The 17,578-nt window shown below is 33.8% G+C and overlaps 1 protein-coding gene across 2 annotated transcripts; it reads right to left on the bottom strand.

The window, feature by feature from the left end:
• Window positions 1-373: 373 nt before the first annotated feature.
• LOC128239440 (uncharacterized) lies at window positions 374-17,068 on the bottom strand. Of its 2 annotated transcripts, none has more exons than XM_052956071.1 (6): window positions 17,036-17,068; window positions 13,202-13,277; window positions 4,488-4,619; window positions 3,959-4,070; window positions 2,786-2,932; window positions 374-2,469 (listed from the first exon to the last, which is right to left on the bottom strand). In XM_052956071.1, exons 1-6 carry the CDS (start codon window positions 17,038-17,040, stop codon window positions 1,589-1,591), a joined length of 1,353 nt encoding a protein of 450 aa, XP_052812031.1. In that variant the 5' UTR covers window positions 17,041-17,068; the 3' UTR covers window positions 374-1,588. The 2 variants fall into 2 exon arrangements, with proteins under 2 accessions (XP_052812031.1, XP_052812033.1); XM_052956073.1 differs by having other exon boundaries at window positions 3,959-4,061.
• Window positions 17,069-17,578: the final 510 nt, after the last annotated feature.

Here is a 17,578-nt window from a genome sequence, read left to right as displayed (position 1 = left end):
AAGAGCAATGTTGATTTCCACAAAGCTTTGTGCAATAAAATTAGGAATATAACATATGCATCCTTCCTTGTTGTTTGAAAGTGCAATGAAACTTTGTTGCTGAATGTGAGCATTTTTATTAAAGCCAAGGGTGAAAGTTCAAATGATTTAATTGACATTCTGTTGTGCAAAGTTCTGTTAAAGCCAACTTTGCAATTCTAACTGTTATGGTTTGTTTTATAATGTTACATTATATACCGTGCATCACATTCTAAAACACACGAGAAATAAGAACAAGCAATGTATTTAACATCTCCTTTTATTCTGTGCAAAACGAGATACACTTGTCAACATATGTACAATAATGTAAAACAAAAATAAATGAGGTATTATCGAGACCACCCGTTTGAAAAAATGAAAATACTGTCAGTGAGAACATTCATAAATGAAATAAAATGTTTAATGTGGTGATGTTCAAAGAATATGAAAGTTCCCATGTGTAAGCATAGGGACGTCTCTATCTTATGTTAGTATGGAAAAAAAATCCAATTCAATACCAGTATTGAAAAGTTCCCATTTTATGTAAGAATTGGAAAAGGTCCAATTTAAATGCTTGTATGGTAATGTTCACATTTTATGGAAGTACGGAAAATCTCCAATGTTTGGAAAGCATGGAAATGTCCCAATTTTATGTAAGTATGGAAAAGTTCCCATTTCCGTAAGCATAGTTAGGTTCATATTGAACTGTTTCTCAATGTTAATACATTTAATGGCATGACCAGCAAAACCAATTCTCTGCAGTGTTCAATCTGTTTATCCATGCAAATATGTTTTGTCCCAATAGTTGGAAAATCAAACCACTATAGATAGCTTCACTTAAAATCAACATATTATGTAAGAATGTCATGAAAACATGTTGGTGTTATTTTACTATGCAATATACTTTTTTTGTTGAAAAATACCAGACACCATATTTACCATATATCATTGTCCAATGGGATGTTTATATGTGCATACGTGAATCAGAAACTGGTATAATTTTTAGATTGGACAAGAGCGATATTGATAATCATTTTACCCTTAATTTTAGTGTCTTATTAGTGCCATCAAATGGGTTCTCATTTAAACTTTTACTTTTTCAAAAACATACGTATCAATTACATCTCTTACATACAACCTGAACATTCTCTGTTAACTGACACGTCTAAAAAACGTTAAACATATTACTTCATTCATTCTGGTAAACATTCATATGTGTTTTTGTGCACTTTTTAAAGTTATTCAGAGGTCATGCTGTATTCACATTAAGAAACAGAGACTACACAGTCACATTAATTCCGAATGAAACGGTCCTAACATGCAGTAAAATGATTAATGTAAATTATCCGAAACTCTTTTTTAAATTCCATAATACATATTTTCTTTTTGATGTATCACAAAAAAACCAATACATCAGCAAACAAGTATCCATTCTTAGTAAGTTCTGTCTCAACTTAGCTCAGAGAGATTAGCAGACCGTTGTGTTGTAAATATACCATTGCCAACGCTGCTCAATCCTTTTGGGGAACTATCCTGAATTCTTTCAAACCTATTAATTTCATAATCTTAATCATGTTTTAAGCTGCACAATTATCGGCTCAGTAGCTGCATTATTTCCCGAACGACCCTCGCACATGTAGTGGCCATTATCATTGCTAGTCACATTTTTCAGCACCACGACCTGAGCGGTGTCATATTTCCCGATATTGAAAACGGTCCCCTTCATAACCTGTCGTTTCCTACCCGGCATAAGCCTCACAATAAATGTCTCGGGAGGTGGGTTGCCAAACGCGTAGCACCAAATTGCTCCGATTGGAGGCTTTGTTGCCACGACTTGGTTCGTATGGCGGTAGAGAGACAACAGAGCCAAACTGTTCGGTGCAAAAGGTGCTTTGGCTACACCCACCTTTTCGGGGATGATATAAACAGTTTTTCCAACATGAATTTGTAGAACAGGGCCATTATAAAGTTGTTCAACTACGCGAAGAGACAACATTCCTCCAATACCAACCAATGAAGGGTCAACATTGACAGACCATTTGAAGCCTCGTGTCGTGTCTGAGATAACGCTCTTGATCATACGATCATTCGTTTGAAGATCCAACAACTTATGAGGGTACTCCGTAGAGTTGATTCCAATGAAGTTCACAAAGGTTGTCAATTTATGTATGTTGGTATCAATGTAGGTTGTAATAGTCGAGTTATGTTTGGGGTTAAACACAACAGCTTCCGGCGAAGGACCTTCGTTCCATAACTTGACTGGAGATAAGTTCACCTTCCCTTCCTTAAGGAGTAAGTCTTTGTTGAACAGTATTGTCACTTCTGAATATTCTGAAAGGATTTTCACGTACAGCAGTTCTATTTCCGTCAGATCCCGTGCGTCAATGTATAGATTTGTGGTCCAGCTTTCCACTTCTTGCTCATTGTGAACAGAAGAATATGGGTCTCCATCTGCAAAACAATTTGTTATATGTTAAATAGTATAATATCCTTCCGAACGACATCATGAACTTGCATAACTTTCAGCTCCATATGCTAGCGCACTGTGACTCGGGTACTAGACAACTGGACTTTCTTTATATCATCGATGTTATTCTTTATGTCCTAGAATCACAAGACCGCACTTTTGCGTAACAACGGTCGTGAATAGTATACTATCTTAATGTTATCTGTTTCACAATTGTTGATTTAAATAATATATAAATAATATAATGAAACATTAATAAAATAAAACAAAGAAATATAACATATTATAAGGCCCACCTACCAAGCACGGGAACCATGTGACCCAGGACATTATAAGCCCAGATGACCTCGGTAGTCTCGACGGTGCTGTAGCGTACAGATATCTGCAGCACGGTGTTGTCAACACCGAGAGGAGAAATAATTGTCGACACAGAGTGAACCTGGATGCCTAAAAAATATTATCACATAACCAGATGTTTTGGATGTCATATGTATTAACAGGTGCTACCAATTAAGGAATGAATTGAGTAATTGATGTCATTATCGGGTAATGAACGCAGTTGGGCTGGTTTAAGTGTGTGGAAGGAATCCACGTGTACTTGCCCAGCCTATATCCCCGATAATGACATCAATCACGCACTTCATTTTTTCTTTAGAATTTTTAGAAGGTTTTTAAGAAAACCTTACAGTAATTCTTGCTCACCCATTCTGTAAATATAACGACCCGATCGGTTTATACTTTTGATTGCTACAGACAAAAAGATAGTCCCAAAATAATTAAATACAACAATTCATTTCACAAATCATAAATTAACATTTTTCAACATGCAGGTAAAAATGTTTCGTGGTCTGCTGACACAATACAACCAATAACAATTTAATAGCACGCTATTTATGTTAAAACGCGATTCTTCGCAATCCGACATATCCAAAGGTGTGGCGTTCATCTGAAAGTATTCGCAATTACCGAAATGCCGTTCATTTAAGGAATGGAAGTTGAGGAGTAATTATAACGTTTTATTGCAGTGTTATTAGCAACATACCTGACACAAATATGAATGAAATACTGAAAACTGCACTTAAAAAACATTGCTTTGAAATAACCTATTAGTGCTCAACAACTTTAATTTGCGACGAGGCTTACAACAGAATAATACACACAATATTGAATTTTTTGAACACGCATCCGGACTGGGAAAAATTATAATCTGGTAATGCAGTTAATACGCTTGCTAAAATGTGATAATTAAAGTAAAACGATGGAATGTGATTAAGTTGTGATTATTCTAGCATCCAACATAGAAAATGTAGACCCCCAGAATTTCAATGCAATGGGAAAACAAGATTGGTTTTTTTCCGGAGAGTTCGCGCCGACGGCTTTCGGTTGTAGCAGAAAGAACGTATGTCCTTCCAACGGCGCAACGAGCATTTTATATTCAAAAGAAAGCATCGTCGCAAAAGTGATGGGTCATACCTGACACCGTAGGTCTGATGGACTTGATGGGTTGGTTGACCCCCGGAAGAGGTGTGAACTTAGCTTTGTGCTCCTTCCAGGCTCCACACAGCAAGTTTAATCCCTGAAATATCTGCAAAATATTCACTGAACAAATCGTGGACTTCCTGGAGTAAGAAGGAAAATCTGATGGGATAAAATGAAAAAATAAGATTGTGATTGTTGGAATGTACCTCGTACACATAAGTTTTGTTAAGAAAATGAAAATGCGACAGTTGCTATGTTTTAGGTGGCATTATTTAATGGACTATGTTGGTACACTGGAATGCAGTTAAACAGGCAAAGACAGGAAACCATATATATATAAGTTATAACAAAAACATCTTTGTATCTATCGACAACGGAAGAAAGCCCTATAGTCTAGTCAACCTAGCCGAAAATTAATTGCGAAAGTTGTATTATGCTTATACTAGTAGTTTTGTCATACAAGTTGAATTATGATATCAGGGTTTTTTCAGAACTACTACTATTTGGGTGTCGGATGTCTTACTGTTTGGTAATGTGACAGCTCTCGCTCCATATCCCGGAGCTTGTCTCGTCCTGTATGGTGAAGCACACGCAACTTCGACAGCTCCATCTCCAGGTTGTGGATTCTTCTGTCTGTCTGCGAGTCGGTACGAATCTGAAATACGATTAAGTGTTAATGCGATCTTATGTATATATAAAGAGAAAACAACAACAACATATGAACTATCAAAAGGGCACAATTTACGTTGATGTCATTGTTCTTACTTTGAATGTATTGATACTTTTAATTCTTTTAAACCTTAATAATAAAAACAATAATAAAACATGAGATTTGTGTATAGGTCTTAAAAGATAAGTCTTTATAGTAAATGTTTTGTTTTATTAAAAGCAACATGGCCACAAATTACACAGTTAAAAAAGCGCCCAAATATCGCTAATGTTTGTTTTCATCTGTTCACAAATCTTAAGGTGTTTTTTTAAATATAATAGATAAATATTTTTGGCATCGACCTAAATTGTGCCCTTTAATAACAAACTGTATAAATTGACTAGACAAGGTAATATGTGCATTCGATATTACCGCTGTGAAATTATGTCAATTCGAAAATGATAGTGTGGAATATTTCGTCCATGGTATTTGCATATATGATGCATATACATCGTAAATTCAAACACCTGTCACTGCCATACTGACTTTGAAGCTGTTTGAAAAATATTTAATTTTCATTAATAACTCATGTCTTAATTTCATGTTCTTAGGGCGACACTTTTGGTTTTTCTAGCATTCGTTAATAATTTTATAACAAGCAATAAATTGTAAATGTTAAAATGGTGCACTGTTTTTTGTGTGTTTCACATAAATATTCTAAAAACAAATTTCAAGGCTTCAAAAGTGATGATTTTTCAGTCCAATTTTGACAGGTTTTTTTTTCATTTTCAAGAAATACTACAACGTGAGATGAGATTTCCTCTTTTTTTTTGGAAAAAATGCACACATGCTGTTTTAAAATATTTTGATAACAAATTCATTCTATATATGTATATAGCATGTTATACGCCTTTGATATACGTTTATTGGATTGGCCCTGTTTTCTTTTGTTATAGCGACCATGTAAATCTAAAAGAATTTGGTGTTATGACAAGAAATTTCTCAACATAGTATTTATGATGACATCTTTTTAATAACGTTTTGATATTTACAATTGTATCGGTGAATGAATGTTACGCGTTCCTGTTAAGGACTTGAAACTGGAGATCTGAACAGACTAACAATCGATCGTATGTCACATTGGGCCGATTTTTAAAGTTAACAGTGGTGTTACCTTTTAAATCGTTATCGCTCAGGACATTTAATGGATATGCTTGTGATCAGCAGTATTTCTAAGAACATTTGAGGCAAATGTTTCAGGCGTTATTGTTTTATCTAATTATATGACCACATCATCACATATTGCATGTTTAATCTCGGTAATTACGTTGTTTACATTAATTATTTTTCGAACAATCGGCCCATTATTGCATTTGATAGTATTGTATTTAAAAAGAGCAAGGAGTGTTTTAATGAAATATCAAATTAAATTCGTCCATACTGTATATAGCTATATCATCCTTTGAGAGGCCGTATTGTCAGCCAGATAATTCGAAAAGTTATTGTCAGTCGGGAAGTTCGTCATATTTTGACAAACTTAAATACCAAGATACACTTTCATGTTTCACTAGTAGTATCAAATTTCGGACAGTGTATTGTTTTGGAAGGAGTGAAACAGTTACAATGATTACTCCTGCAAATTTCACTTGCAAGGGAGAAAAAGATGTTGACTATTCACGATTTTCATTCGAAGAATTAATCGCCCGCTGCTGAATAAAATACAAAAAGTATTTTATTTGTATTATGTTTTTTTTTTGCTCCAATTTCTTTCAACCAGATTCCGTCAAAGACAACATGAAGCTGACATGGCCTTGAACAATATAATTGTTCCTAGTATTTTGTTTGTCTGCTGTGCTTGTCCATATTATTTTAAATCAATTATTCAAGTTTTAAATAAGTTCATTGAAGTAAAATTGTGAAAGAAGATGAAAAGCCATTACCCTATATTATCATCTTACTGAAATGTTACTATCTTTGAGGTTAGACTTGTATGATGCAACTCATCAAAACGATTTTGTCCCATTTAGAGCAGAGTAAAAATTGTGTGTCCAACTTGTCAGCGACGCTTCAGAGAATTTCTATATAAAGGAACAATTGTGTCTTTTCAACAACACCAGTCTAAGATATTTGTACAACAATTAAACTATTTTTGGATTTACATATCAGTTTATAAATGAATTCACCGTTCGCTCTCTTCAGGGCAGATAAAGAAGTGACAGAAATGAAGATACATTGTAGTCAATCATCTTTATCAGGATAGATACATAAGATGATCAAAAGACTCGATCGAAAACTCTTAAAGGTATAATTGCCTTTAAATATCTTCTTTAGACAAATATTTGACTTAAGACAGACTTAATCTTTTTTTCTATATCATACTAATTTATTTATTTAATATTGTTAAGATTATTAATTGTTACGCGGGATATGAGTAGAAAATGAAAGATATTCGGTTCGCAACGGGAAAAGGAGTTACACCTCTAAGTGATACTCGTATTTATTATCATTATTACACACATAAATTTTGAGTGATAAACCTTTAACTTCTTTATAAATAATGCGTTTATGAAAAATATCAATAACTGATAACAAGATTGTAATTGTATATTTAATATCTGAAAACGCACAAATATTAGATGATAGGTGGGTCCTAAAAATTTAACAATCGTCTCATAAGGTAGCAATGCCGTGTTTTATGCACATTTCTTTCAAATTAATCACGGTAGCCTTCATCCCTTTCGGTAAGTTAAACAATTGTATGTTTGTGGTACTGCTTATTTTGGAGTAAGAGTGCATCTTTAGATGGTGATGATGATTTATTAAAGACATAAGATACACAAAATGCTGTAATATATCTAGCCAACAATAACTTATATCACAAAGAAGACATTAACAACTGATCTATTTACACTCATACATTTAAAGTTGAATTTAGAGTTTGAAGTAAAACAAAATGTACATTAACTGGTGACATTGTTCAACTGTTGCATTTAACTTGAAGTATCTCTTTATTGCTATGTCGGTATCTTGTTACTCATATTAAACTTCCTCAATAAAATAAAAACAATCATAGATAAGTGTGAAATGTTGCATAACTGTAAACAAATAAACAATTACTTATAATTGCCAACATAATTTTTTACCTATTTAAACTAAGCATTAATTAACACAAAAAATCACCAAAAATAAATCAGTTAAACCACTACAGAGACAAGCATGATAGCCTATGTTAAGTCACAACGATCAAGGCCAAACATAAACCAAACCAGAGACACAAGGCTACCAGACAACAAAGATTACGAAACTATCAAAATATGGATATTGGTAAATGTTTGGGTAACTGCTTTGGCACGGTCAATTATATGGAGGACTCAAGTCACCAGCCAAATCAAAATATCTTCAATAAATCTAGTGTTGTGCCGCGAATACTTTTGGTCTCAACAAAAATAGGCGAAATTGAAAGAAACAAATTATATAAACTATAACAAATAAAACATCCATATACGTGTGTAATCTTAATATTTCTGGGCTAATCAATGAACTGTTGTTGCGATTAACCTTTGATGCTTCACTATGTGCAGTTTTGAATGTAGAAATAATACTTGATATATTTCCACTCATTTAAACAAAAGTGTTTCACCATAATATACTTATTATGTATATTATTATATTCACATCAACACAATTACCTTATATCTAAGGGAAGTTGCATGCGCTGTAACAGAGGCGAAATACCAGTAGGATAATAATAAGTGGTTGAAGAATGAAGTCGCTACTCTGATAAACGCCACTACGAACAAAAACATTCACTCATCTTAAACAATATTATCATGCATAAAAAAGTTATTCATAAGAACAGGCGCAAAACAATATTGATATAAACTTGTTTGAAATTCCTTCAACCAATAAGAGCAATTACAGTGTGAAGTTTGGTTGACTGAATCAGAAAGTACAAATGCCATAATAAATGAATATAAATAACATTCCGGGATCCGATGAATAGTCAATCAAATTTCATCATGTATTTTGTGATATCTGAAAAGCGCATTTCGTTAAATCTAAGCAGGATTTATCAAGGGAAAATACATTAGGATATATATATTACTACAAGAAATCATTGAACATTCAAACAACTCTTATCAAGCAGGGCTACTAATATTCGTTTTTAATTTGAAAAAGGCTTTGGTAGAAAACCAATTCATAGTAAGATGTCTTGATAATTTTCATTTCGCAGATGAACGTAATAATTTGTTAAAGCTGTTTTAATTGAGAATTCAAAGAATGTCTCTAAATAATGATCACCTTAGCAACCATTTTGCAACGAGGAGTACGACAAGGTTGACCATTGTCTTCATTTATGTTTCTTATATGTATCAAAAATCTTTCAAATTATATTGAAATTTATCCAGAAATGGAAGGAATCACAGCAAATATAAAATGCTCAAAAACGAAAACAGCATTATCTGTTGACGATACTACCTTTTTTAACAATTTAAGTGACTTATCATATAAAAACTAATATATTTAGTTCCACCGTTTGGTAAAGCATCAGGCCAATTTCTCAATAACTCAAAACCAGTGGTACTTCAAATAAGTAGCATAAAGACAAGAAAAAATATTGAATTTAATTAAAAAAACACTTGAAATCATATTTTGAATAATATCTCATCATTTAACCAATGATATTATACCTTAAATACAGGAAATAAGCCTTGCTTGGAAACGTCTCTTTATTTAAAACGTTCGCCCATCCAAAAACATTTGTCTTCTACTTTGTAAACAAATACCCCAGATCAACTTAAAGACGAACAAAATAATTGTTATGGGGTAATAAACCTGATTTAATAAAGCAGGAACAAATATATTTTCCCGGTCAAATGATGGACTAAACTTTCAGAAGTTAAGAATATTCCTTCAAGCTATATATTAAAATGAAAATGATCAATGTAAATGAAAATATTATACAACAGGTGAAAAGGTTATATTTGAACGCAGACTATAAGAAAATTATATAATGAGTATAAATGTTCATAACGTATTTATTAATATCATTCTTACCTCTTGGAGCATCTAAAACGAAAACTAGAACATACTGACGTTAGAAAATTCATCTTATGGAACAACTGTTGTTGTCCAGCCTCCAAAAACAATTTGTTCTTTGACCACGATGCTTTCAAAAAGTAAGCATAGCAAATCAATGTCTTACATAAATTATTATTATACAAAATAAAAATTTAAAAATCTTTACATACGAGGGGGAGTCAATAAGTTCGTGAACGAGCGTTTTTAAAAAAACAAATGCGCGTTTGCGTGTAATGAAATTTAATATACACAATAACAAATATGTTTTCACTACATGTACAAAAAATAAATGTGAATACAATAACAATTACTAATATAAATAAAAAATACAAAATACCCATCTGCAATACCGCGGTGCACTTCGGAAGAATGTCATGACGTTGACGTTATGGGCGTTACTGTTTCTCGAAATACTCTCCACTCTCTTGGACACATTTCGTATAAATGATTATAAGACATTGATTTATATATTTCTAAATGTATATGTATACATAGGTTCAGTTGCTTTTGATAGTAGTGATGTTGTGCTTTGAGGTTAGGTTCTTTTATTAAATAATTTCGATAAAAGGAATGTATAAAGTGAACGTTTGTTAACTAAAGCTTAAGCAACGAATACAGTTATGAAGGGCATTTTACACTCAAAGCGGAAACCTATAATTTTGCGTGTGACAACCTGTCACCGGAAACACAGCCATTCACTTTCTGAAATTTACAGAGGAATTCGATTTTTATCCGTAATTATGAAATAATGAATAAACATATTTTCCTTTAGCATAATCTATGTGTCAAAACATCTTAATCACAGTTAGCTATAATACTGTTTATTTCAATTCTTGGACAGCTGCTGAAATAATGAGCCAGATTACAATGAAATGCATTGTTATGTGAAGGTTGAGATGAACATGATACCAGTCTTTACGTTCAGACTTTTTTTTGAATTATGAATTAAATGCAGTGCAATGGCAAAGGCGGATCCATCACTTGAGTTCAAATGCGGTGGGGGCGGGCGCAGTCTTGGGGCACAACTCAATAGTTCGCCCCTAAGCTACGCTCGACCCCCGAAACCGAAACATTCATTCAATATCCTTTACCTTTTATAATGGGGCTACAGGACACCCCCACAAGGACAAAATTGACGTATATTAATCTAAATGTGTGTGTTTTGGTGTATTATATGCAAATTATCTAACCGTTCTGTTATAAAATGTTCACTTGAACTAATTTTATTTTTTTTGTTTCTTGCGGGTGTAGCTTGGGGGATGCCTATCACCCACCTTGGATTCGCTAGTGGTTACCAAGTGATTGCATAAATTCTGGCAGCGGGATCGCTGAGTTTGTGCATCACCACCAATGGCATTATTTTAAATGAAGTTTTAAGACTATTGGTCATACACCGAACGTTATTCATAAAGGATGAACCTTCAAATTAACATATTTTATTCAACTGTTTCCGGGTGATTCAGTAGTTCAAGTTCCTTTAAATTCGGAATAACATATTTTTTTCTTCTAAAATATGTTTCACTATGTTGTACATGTGAATTCATTTTTTAGAAAGTCAACTTTGTTCCCGACGTGCATTAACAATTTTGAGTATTCAAACTGTATATTTGGTGCAACTTTTTAAACCGATTATGAAATCAAATATTTAACGGTGATATTCCAAGGTAGGGAGATTAAGCTCTTGTAGTCGACTTTCATTTCGAAATTTAAAGCGCTGTGTAAAACATGTTCTATAATGCATTTGTCCATTTGGTTATTGGATAATAGTGGATGATATATACTGTTTCCATAATCTAGGTGCGGACTTATGAGTAAGAAAGTATACTTTATCCATGAAACTGTTGTTTTTTTTAAAACCTGTTTTGCTGTTTGCTTTGTTCATTACTTTGTTGCATTCGGAGCTCCCCGGCCATTTTATCGAAAACAACCTCGGATGTATTTGGACGGTTTACATACTCAAAAAATGGTACGTTTAAGTCCGCTGCAAGTAGATCGCGTTGTAATTTTATTTAGCAGTTAAACTTTGTGACTTAACTCTTGGGATTCTTAATCATGTTTGCAATAATACAATTCAGTGGCAATCAATTTAAACTTAGATCAATAAATACAACTCTAAAACACTACATTGTATTAATGATATAATTCAAATCTTTACAAACTACTTCAACTGATGTGCCTGCATACATCCGAGGTTGTTTTTGAAAAAAATGGCCGAGGTGTTCCGAATGTACTTTGTTGTTGTTTATCAAACAGAATGCTGGTCAAATAATTACCGATATGTGTAGCAACAACTTAAAAGTTCTGTGACCATCTTTGTTGTTTATCACATAGCTTGTATCACTCAAATGACTGAAGGCATCAATATAATTTTGCAAAAATATTTGTTTTGAACATTTGAGGTAACTCTATATTACCTTGTCTCCTAGGCAAAAACCCGACGCACTCTATTTACACAGTACGGAATTTCATTTATGTACTAATTGAACAAAATGGGTCCAAAAGTGGGGCCCTTTGGCTCACTAGATTTAACATCAGTCGAATTGGGGCTTCTTCCTATTACTATTAATACTTTTTGATCCCGGCTACTCAGCAATCTTGTGTCGATGTTTGTCACGATGCCATATATTAAGTGAACTAGAATACGTTTGTGGGGAACTGGTTCGGAGGCTTTTGCAAAGTGGATATTTTTTCTCTGTTTTTATGTTTCCTTTCAGCAGCTTACATATGATTTTAAGCGACACCAGTCATCATATCCTAGATCAGATCTCGAGTCCTTCTTGTCAGTAAATAGAGATGTATAGATAATTGTTCTTTTTTGTTTAAGTCCTCTTTAATCGGGTCTACGTTACAGTTTTAATTTTTTCACTTATTTCAGTCTTTTTCTATCTGTTCCTTTAAATAACCCGAAAAGGTTAAACGTGTGATTTTGATGCTTCAATTTTAACCTGCTCATGTTTATCTTAGAAAAAATAAACTGCTCTTTAAGCTTTATATTTTATTTCCTAATTTCCTATAGTACAATTACACACGGTAACCTACTGAAACGGAAAGGTATTTCTTTTAAAAACTCTGTTAACATACATAGGGAATAAAATGTTCAATACAATGATGTATATTCTTCATTTAAAAGTTCCAAGTGTCATACAAATTTAGCTCCTATATAATTCCAATCAACATTATTCAAGTTGTCCCTTAATGATGTCTCCTTTGAGGTGTTGGAATGTTTCGATTTTCTTACTTATTTTCCACTGGTCGTGCTAAGCGGATAACCCAGAACAATACTTGAAAATGACAAGTGTTATATTTAAATAATAATCCTAGCTGATCCTTAACGGGGTCGTTTTGCGTAATTCAATAATGATAAGTGTGGTTTTATGTATACTTAACAATGCGTTTTAAGCTACAATATTGGATTGTTATTGTTAAATTTTGGACAGAAAAATATCGTCTTAGATTTGTCGCGAAATCGATCCCATGTGTGGACCACCTCTACAAAACAATCTTACCTGGCTCGACTGCTGGGCTAGTGTCAGTGACAAAACTCCCATGTACAACCAGACAATTTGCGCACCCATTCTTAGTCTGAAAATATACAAGTTTTCTTGAAGTTAACAAGTTACCCTGGCAATCTGCTCATCCATCCTTAGTCTGAAAGTAAATCAGTTTACCAAATAATCTGCACATTTATGTTTATCTTGAATGTATTTAATGTCAAGTTTTACCAGACAACCAATACATTGTCAGAAATTGTACAAGTTTACCACACAACCCGAAAAGATAGTTAATGCAGTCGTTTTTGTATCAATATTATGATAATACAAATCAACATTATATATTTTGCTCAAGTATATATCTACTGAGTGTGACTTTGATGAATGCAAACATTTTTTTCTGTTGAGTGTGGCTTTGTTGAATGTAAACAAATAAACTGCTAAGTGAGGCTTTGTTGAATGTAAACAAATAAACTGCTAAGTGAGGCTTTGTTGAATGTAAACAAATAAACTGCTAAGTGAGGCTTTGTTGAATGTAAACAAATAAACTGCTAAGTGAGGCTTTGGTGAATGTTAACAAATAAACTGCTAAGTGAGGCTTTGGTGAATGTTAACAAATAAACTGCTAAGTGAGGCTTTGGTGAATGTTAACAAATAAACTGCTAAGTGAGGCTTTGTTGAATGTAAACAAATAAACTGCTAAGTGAGGCTTTGGTGAATGTTAACAAATAAACTGCTAAGTGAGGCTTTGGTGAAAGTAAACAAATAAACTGCTGAGTGTGGCTTTGGTGAATGTAAACCACTAAACTGCTGAGTGTGGCTTTGGTGGAAGTAAACAACTGAACTGCTGAGTGTGGCTTTGGTGGATGTAAACAAATAAACTGGTGAGTGTGGCTTTGGTGGATTTAAACTACTAAACTGCTGTGTGTGGCTTTGGTGGATTTAAACAACTAAATTGCTGAGTGTGGCTTTGGTGGATTTAAACAACTAAACTGCTGAGTGTGGCTTTGGTGGATTTAAACAACTAAACTGCTGAGTGTGGCTTTGGTGAATGTAAACAACTAAACTGCTGAGTGTGGCTTTGGTGAATGTAAACAACTAAACTGCTGAGTGTGGCTTTGGTGGATGTAAACAACTAAACTGCTGAGTGTGGCTTTGGTGAATGTAAACAACTAAACTGCTGAGTGTGGCTTTGGTGGATGTAAACAACTAAACTGCTGAGTGTGGCTTTGGTGAATGTAAACAACTTAACTGCTGAGTGTGGCTTTGGTGGATGTAAACAACTTAACTGCTGAGTGTGGCTTTGGTGGATGTAAACAACTTAACTGCTGAGTGTGGCTTTGGTGGATGAAAACAACTAAACTGCTGAGTGTGGCTTTGGTGGATGTAAACAACTAAACTGCTGAGTGTGGCTTTGGTGGATGTAAACAACTAAACTGCTGAGTGTGGCTTTGGTGGATGTAAACAATCAAACTGCTGAGTGTGGCTTTGGTTGATGTAAACAACTCAACTGCTGAGTGTGGCTTTGGTGAATGTAAACAACTAAACTGCTGAGTGTGGCTTTGGTGGATGTAAACAACTTAACTGCTGAGTGTGGCTTTGGTGGATTTAAACAACAAAACTGCTGAGTGTGGCTTTGGTTGATGTAAACAACAAAACTGCTGAGTGTGGCTTTGGTGAATGTAAACAACTAAACTGCTGAGTGTGGCTTTGGTGGATGTAAACAACTAAACTGCTGAGTGTGGCTTTGGTGGATGTAAACAACTTAACTGCTGAGTGTGGCTTTGGTGAATGTAAACAACTTAACAGCTGAGTGTGGCTTTGGTGAATGTAAACAACTAAACTGCTGAGTGTGGCTTTGGTGGATTTAAACAACTAAACTGCTGAGTGTGGCTTTGGTGGATGTAAACAACTAAACTGCTGAGTGTGGCTTTGGTGGATGTAAACAACTAAACTGCTGAGTGTGGCTTTGGTGGATGTAAACAACTAAACTGCTGAGTGTGGCTTTGGTGGATTTAAACAACTAAACTGCTGAGTGTGGCTTTGGTGAATGTAAACGAATAAACTGCTGAGTGTGGCTTTGGTGGATGTAAACGACTAAACTGCTGAGTGTGGCTTTGGTAGATGTAAACAAATAAACTGCTGAGTGTGGCTTTGGTGGATGTAAACAAATAAACTGCTGAGTGTGACTTTGGTGGATGTAAACAACTTAACTGCTGAGTGAGGCTTTGGTGGATGTAAACAAATAAACTGCTGAGTGTGGCTTTGGTGGATGTAAACAAATAAACTGCTGAGTGTGGCTTTGGTGGATTTAAACAACTAAACTGCTGAGTGTGGCTTTGGTTGATGTAATCAACTAAACTGCTGAGTGTGGCTTTAGTGGATGTAAACAACTAAAATGCTGAGTGTGGCTTTGGTGGATGTTTACACAATACACATGTACTGAGTATTCATAACACATATTGTGAGTGTGAATGTGAACAAATATACTGAGCGTGGCTTGAGTGAATGTTAAGAAAAATACTGAAATGTTGAAATGTGTCTTTAGTGAATGTTAACACATACTTGTATACTGAGTGTGGCTTAAGTGACAATAAACACAAATATACTTAGTGTGGCTCTAGTGAATATAAACAAAAATACTGAGTATGGCTTTAAAGAATTGAAACGTTTTATTATATTATTAATGGGCTGTAGAACCCGCCTATTCAGCAAGTGAGAAAATAACAAGAATTGCAATTCTTGCTTCTATATCTTCTGAGCTGACATCAGTTTAATCACCGAACTAAAAAACGGTCCAAGATTAGTGCCGATGTCGTTATAAAACAAGAATACTACTAAGCTTACTTATTCGTTTATATCTGAAATGTTTGTTACTAGGGTAATTTATCTCACCACATCAAAACGTTATTTTCAAGCGTTTTTGACAGTTTTGTGACCTTGTTAAGGTTATTGTGGTTTTAATTCCGCATTTCTTTTAAGAAACTTCATAAATCATGTAATAACATTTATAACAACATGTTGTAATTGAGAGATTGTGTAATGCGTTTGATTGATGAATGAATGAATGAATGAATGAATGAATGAATGAATGAATGAATGAATGAATGAATGAATGAATGAATGAATGAATGAATGAATGAATGAATGAATGTACAAACAGAAACATTACATATCTCTTTTTCTCTCAAAACATTTATCCAGGTAATGCATCTGAAAACACTTATATTAAAACTAGTTTCCTCTATGATACCGATGATGCAGTACATATAGAGACAAGGAAAATTTAGAAAAATGAAAACAAAACCTCACGCTCACAAGGACCCATACAAACAAAAGGATAATTTATTCTTTAAGTATTTTTTAAATAGAGTTATTACTGCTATTCAAAATCGTATTGCACATTAAAAAAGTCCTTGCCATTAAACTAATTATTCACCATTACCCATCCTTTGCTAATTATTCCAAATTGTCAAATTTTCACTTGTAAAATACATATTCCGATGGTAAGCATTGATTAAATTAAAGATAAATGTTAAAAATGAATGCATCACACGCAAAGGCACAGCTCTTAGCAACAACTTACCACAAGAACAAAGCCAAGCGTTATACAATTAACTAATATTTATTTTCAGCGCCAAATGGAACATTTTAAACTCCTCCATTTTGTTTTTATTTCAGTTGCTGTTACCATTTATCAAATTAGCCTTATTGTTATATACAAAAAAATCACCGTGTTAGTTGTGATTTATTATTTGTGCTTAAAATGTAAATTCCTTTTTTTGAATGTGTCAAAAGAACCTCCCAAAACACAGAACAAAATAATGATGCTTGTAATGTTTTAATTACCTCATTTGTAATCCTTTAAAACACGAGAGACGTAAAAAGCAAGATAAAACGCTTCTAAATTTTAATAGTATTACTACAAGTGTGGTATTGTTAATACTTGAGCACAAATAGATATTCAAAACACACCATGACATTGACATAGATATTTACCTCGTTTTCGATTCCTTGACAACAACAGAGTTGTCAAAATTCGTTATTCAAAACCAAATTGATTTATTGTTATCGTCAAAACACCACCATGATATGATCAAACTAAGCTCGTTTCTTCCTAGTAATACACATGGCTCATGTCACCGTTGTTATGCATTCAGATCTGTCGTTTAGTAGTGGCACCGTGCACTGCGGACAGCCTAACATGAGTTGACAAGACATATATAGCGCGGACGAACGTATAATTCTAATTACCGTCCGTATTAAACGCTAGTCGAAATATGTACGGCTGTCAAATGATATGTATAATTCACATTATAAATGCTAAATATGACTTTGTCGTGGCTTAAAACGGTAAAGGTAGGTCGTCGGTGTATAACAAATCTTAAAATA

The sequence above is a fragment of the Mya arenaria genome, chromosome 6, assembly GCF_026914265.1.
Source record: "Mya arenaria isolate MELC-2E11 chromosome 6, ASM2691426v1".
Classification (NCBI taxonomy): domain Eukaryota; kingdom Metazoa; phylum Mollusca; class Bivalvia; order Myida; family Myidae; genus Mya; species Mya arenaria.
This window is presented reverse-complemented; position numbering and strand designations above follow the sequence as displayed.

Excerpts from the sequence above, each read along its gene's own strand:
- LOC128239440 (XM_052956071.1), bottom strand. Across the intron at positions 4,071-4,487 it reads AGCTGTCACATTACCAAACA|ATATTTCAGGGATTAAACTT; the intron begins GTAAGACATCCG and ends AATATTTTGCAG. Across the intron at positions 2,933-3,958 it reads CATCAGACCTACGGTGTCAG|GCATCCAGGTTCACTCTGTG; the intron begins GTATGACCCATC and ends AATATTTTTTAG.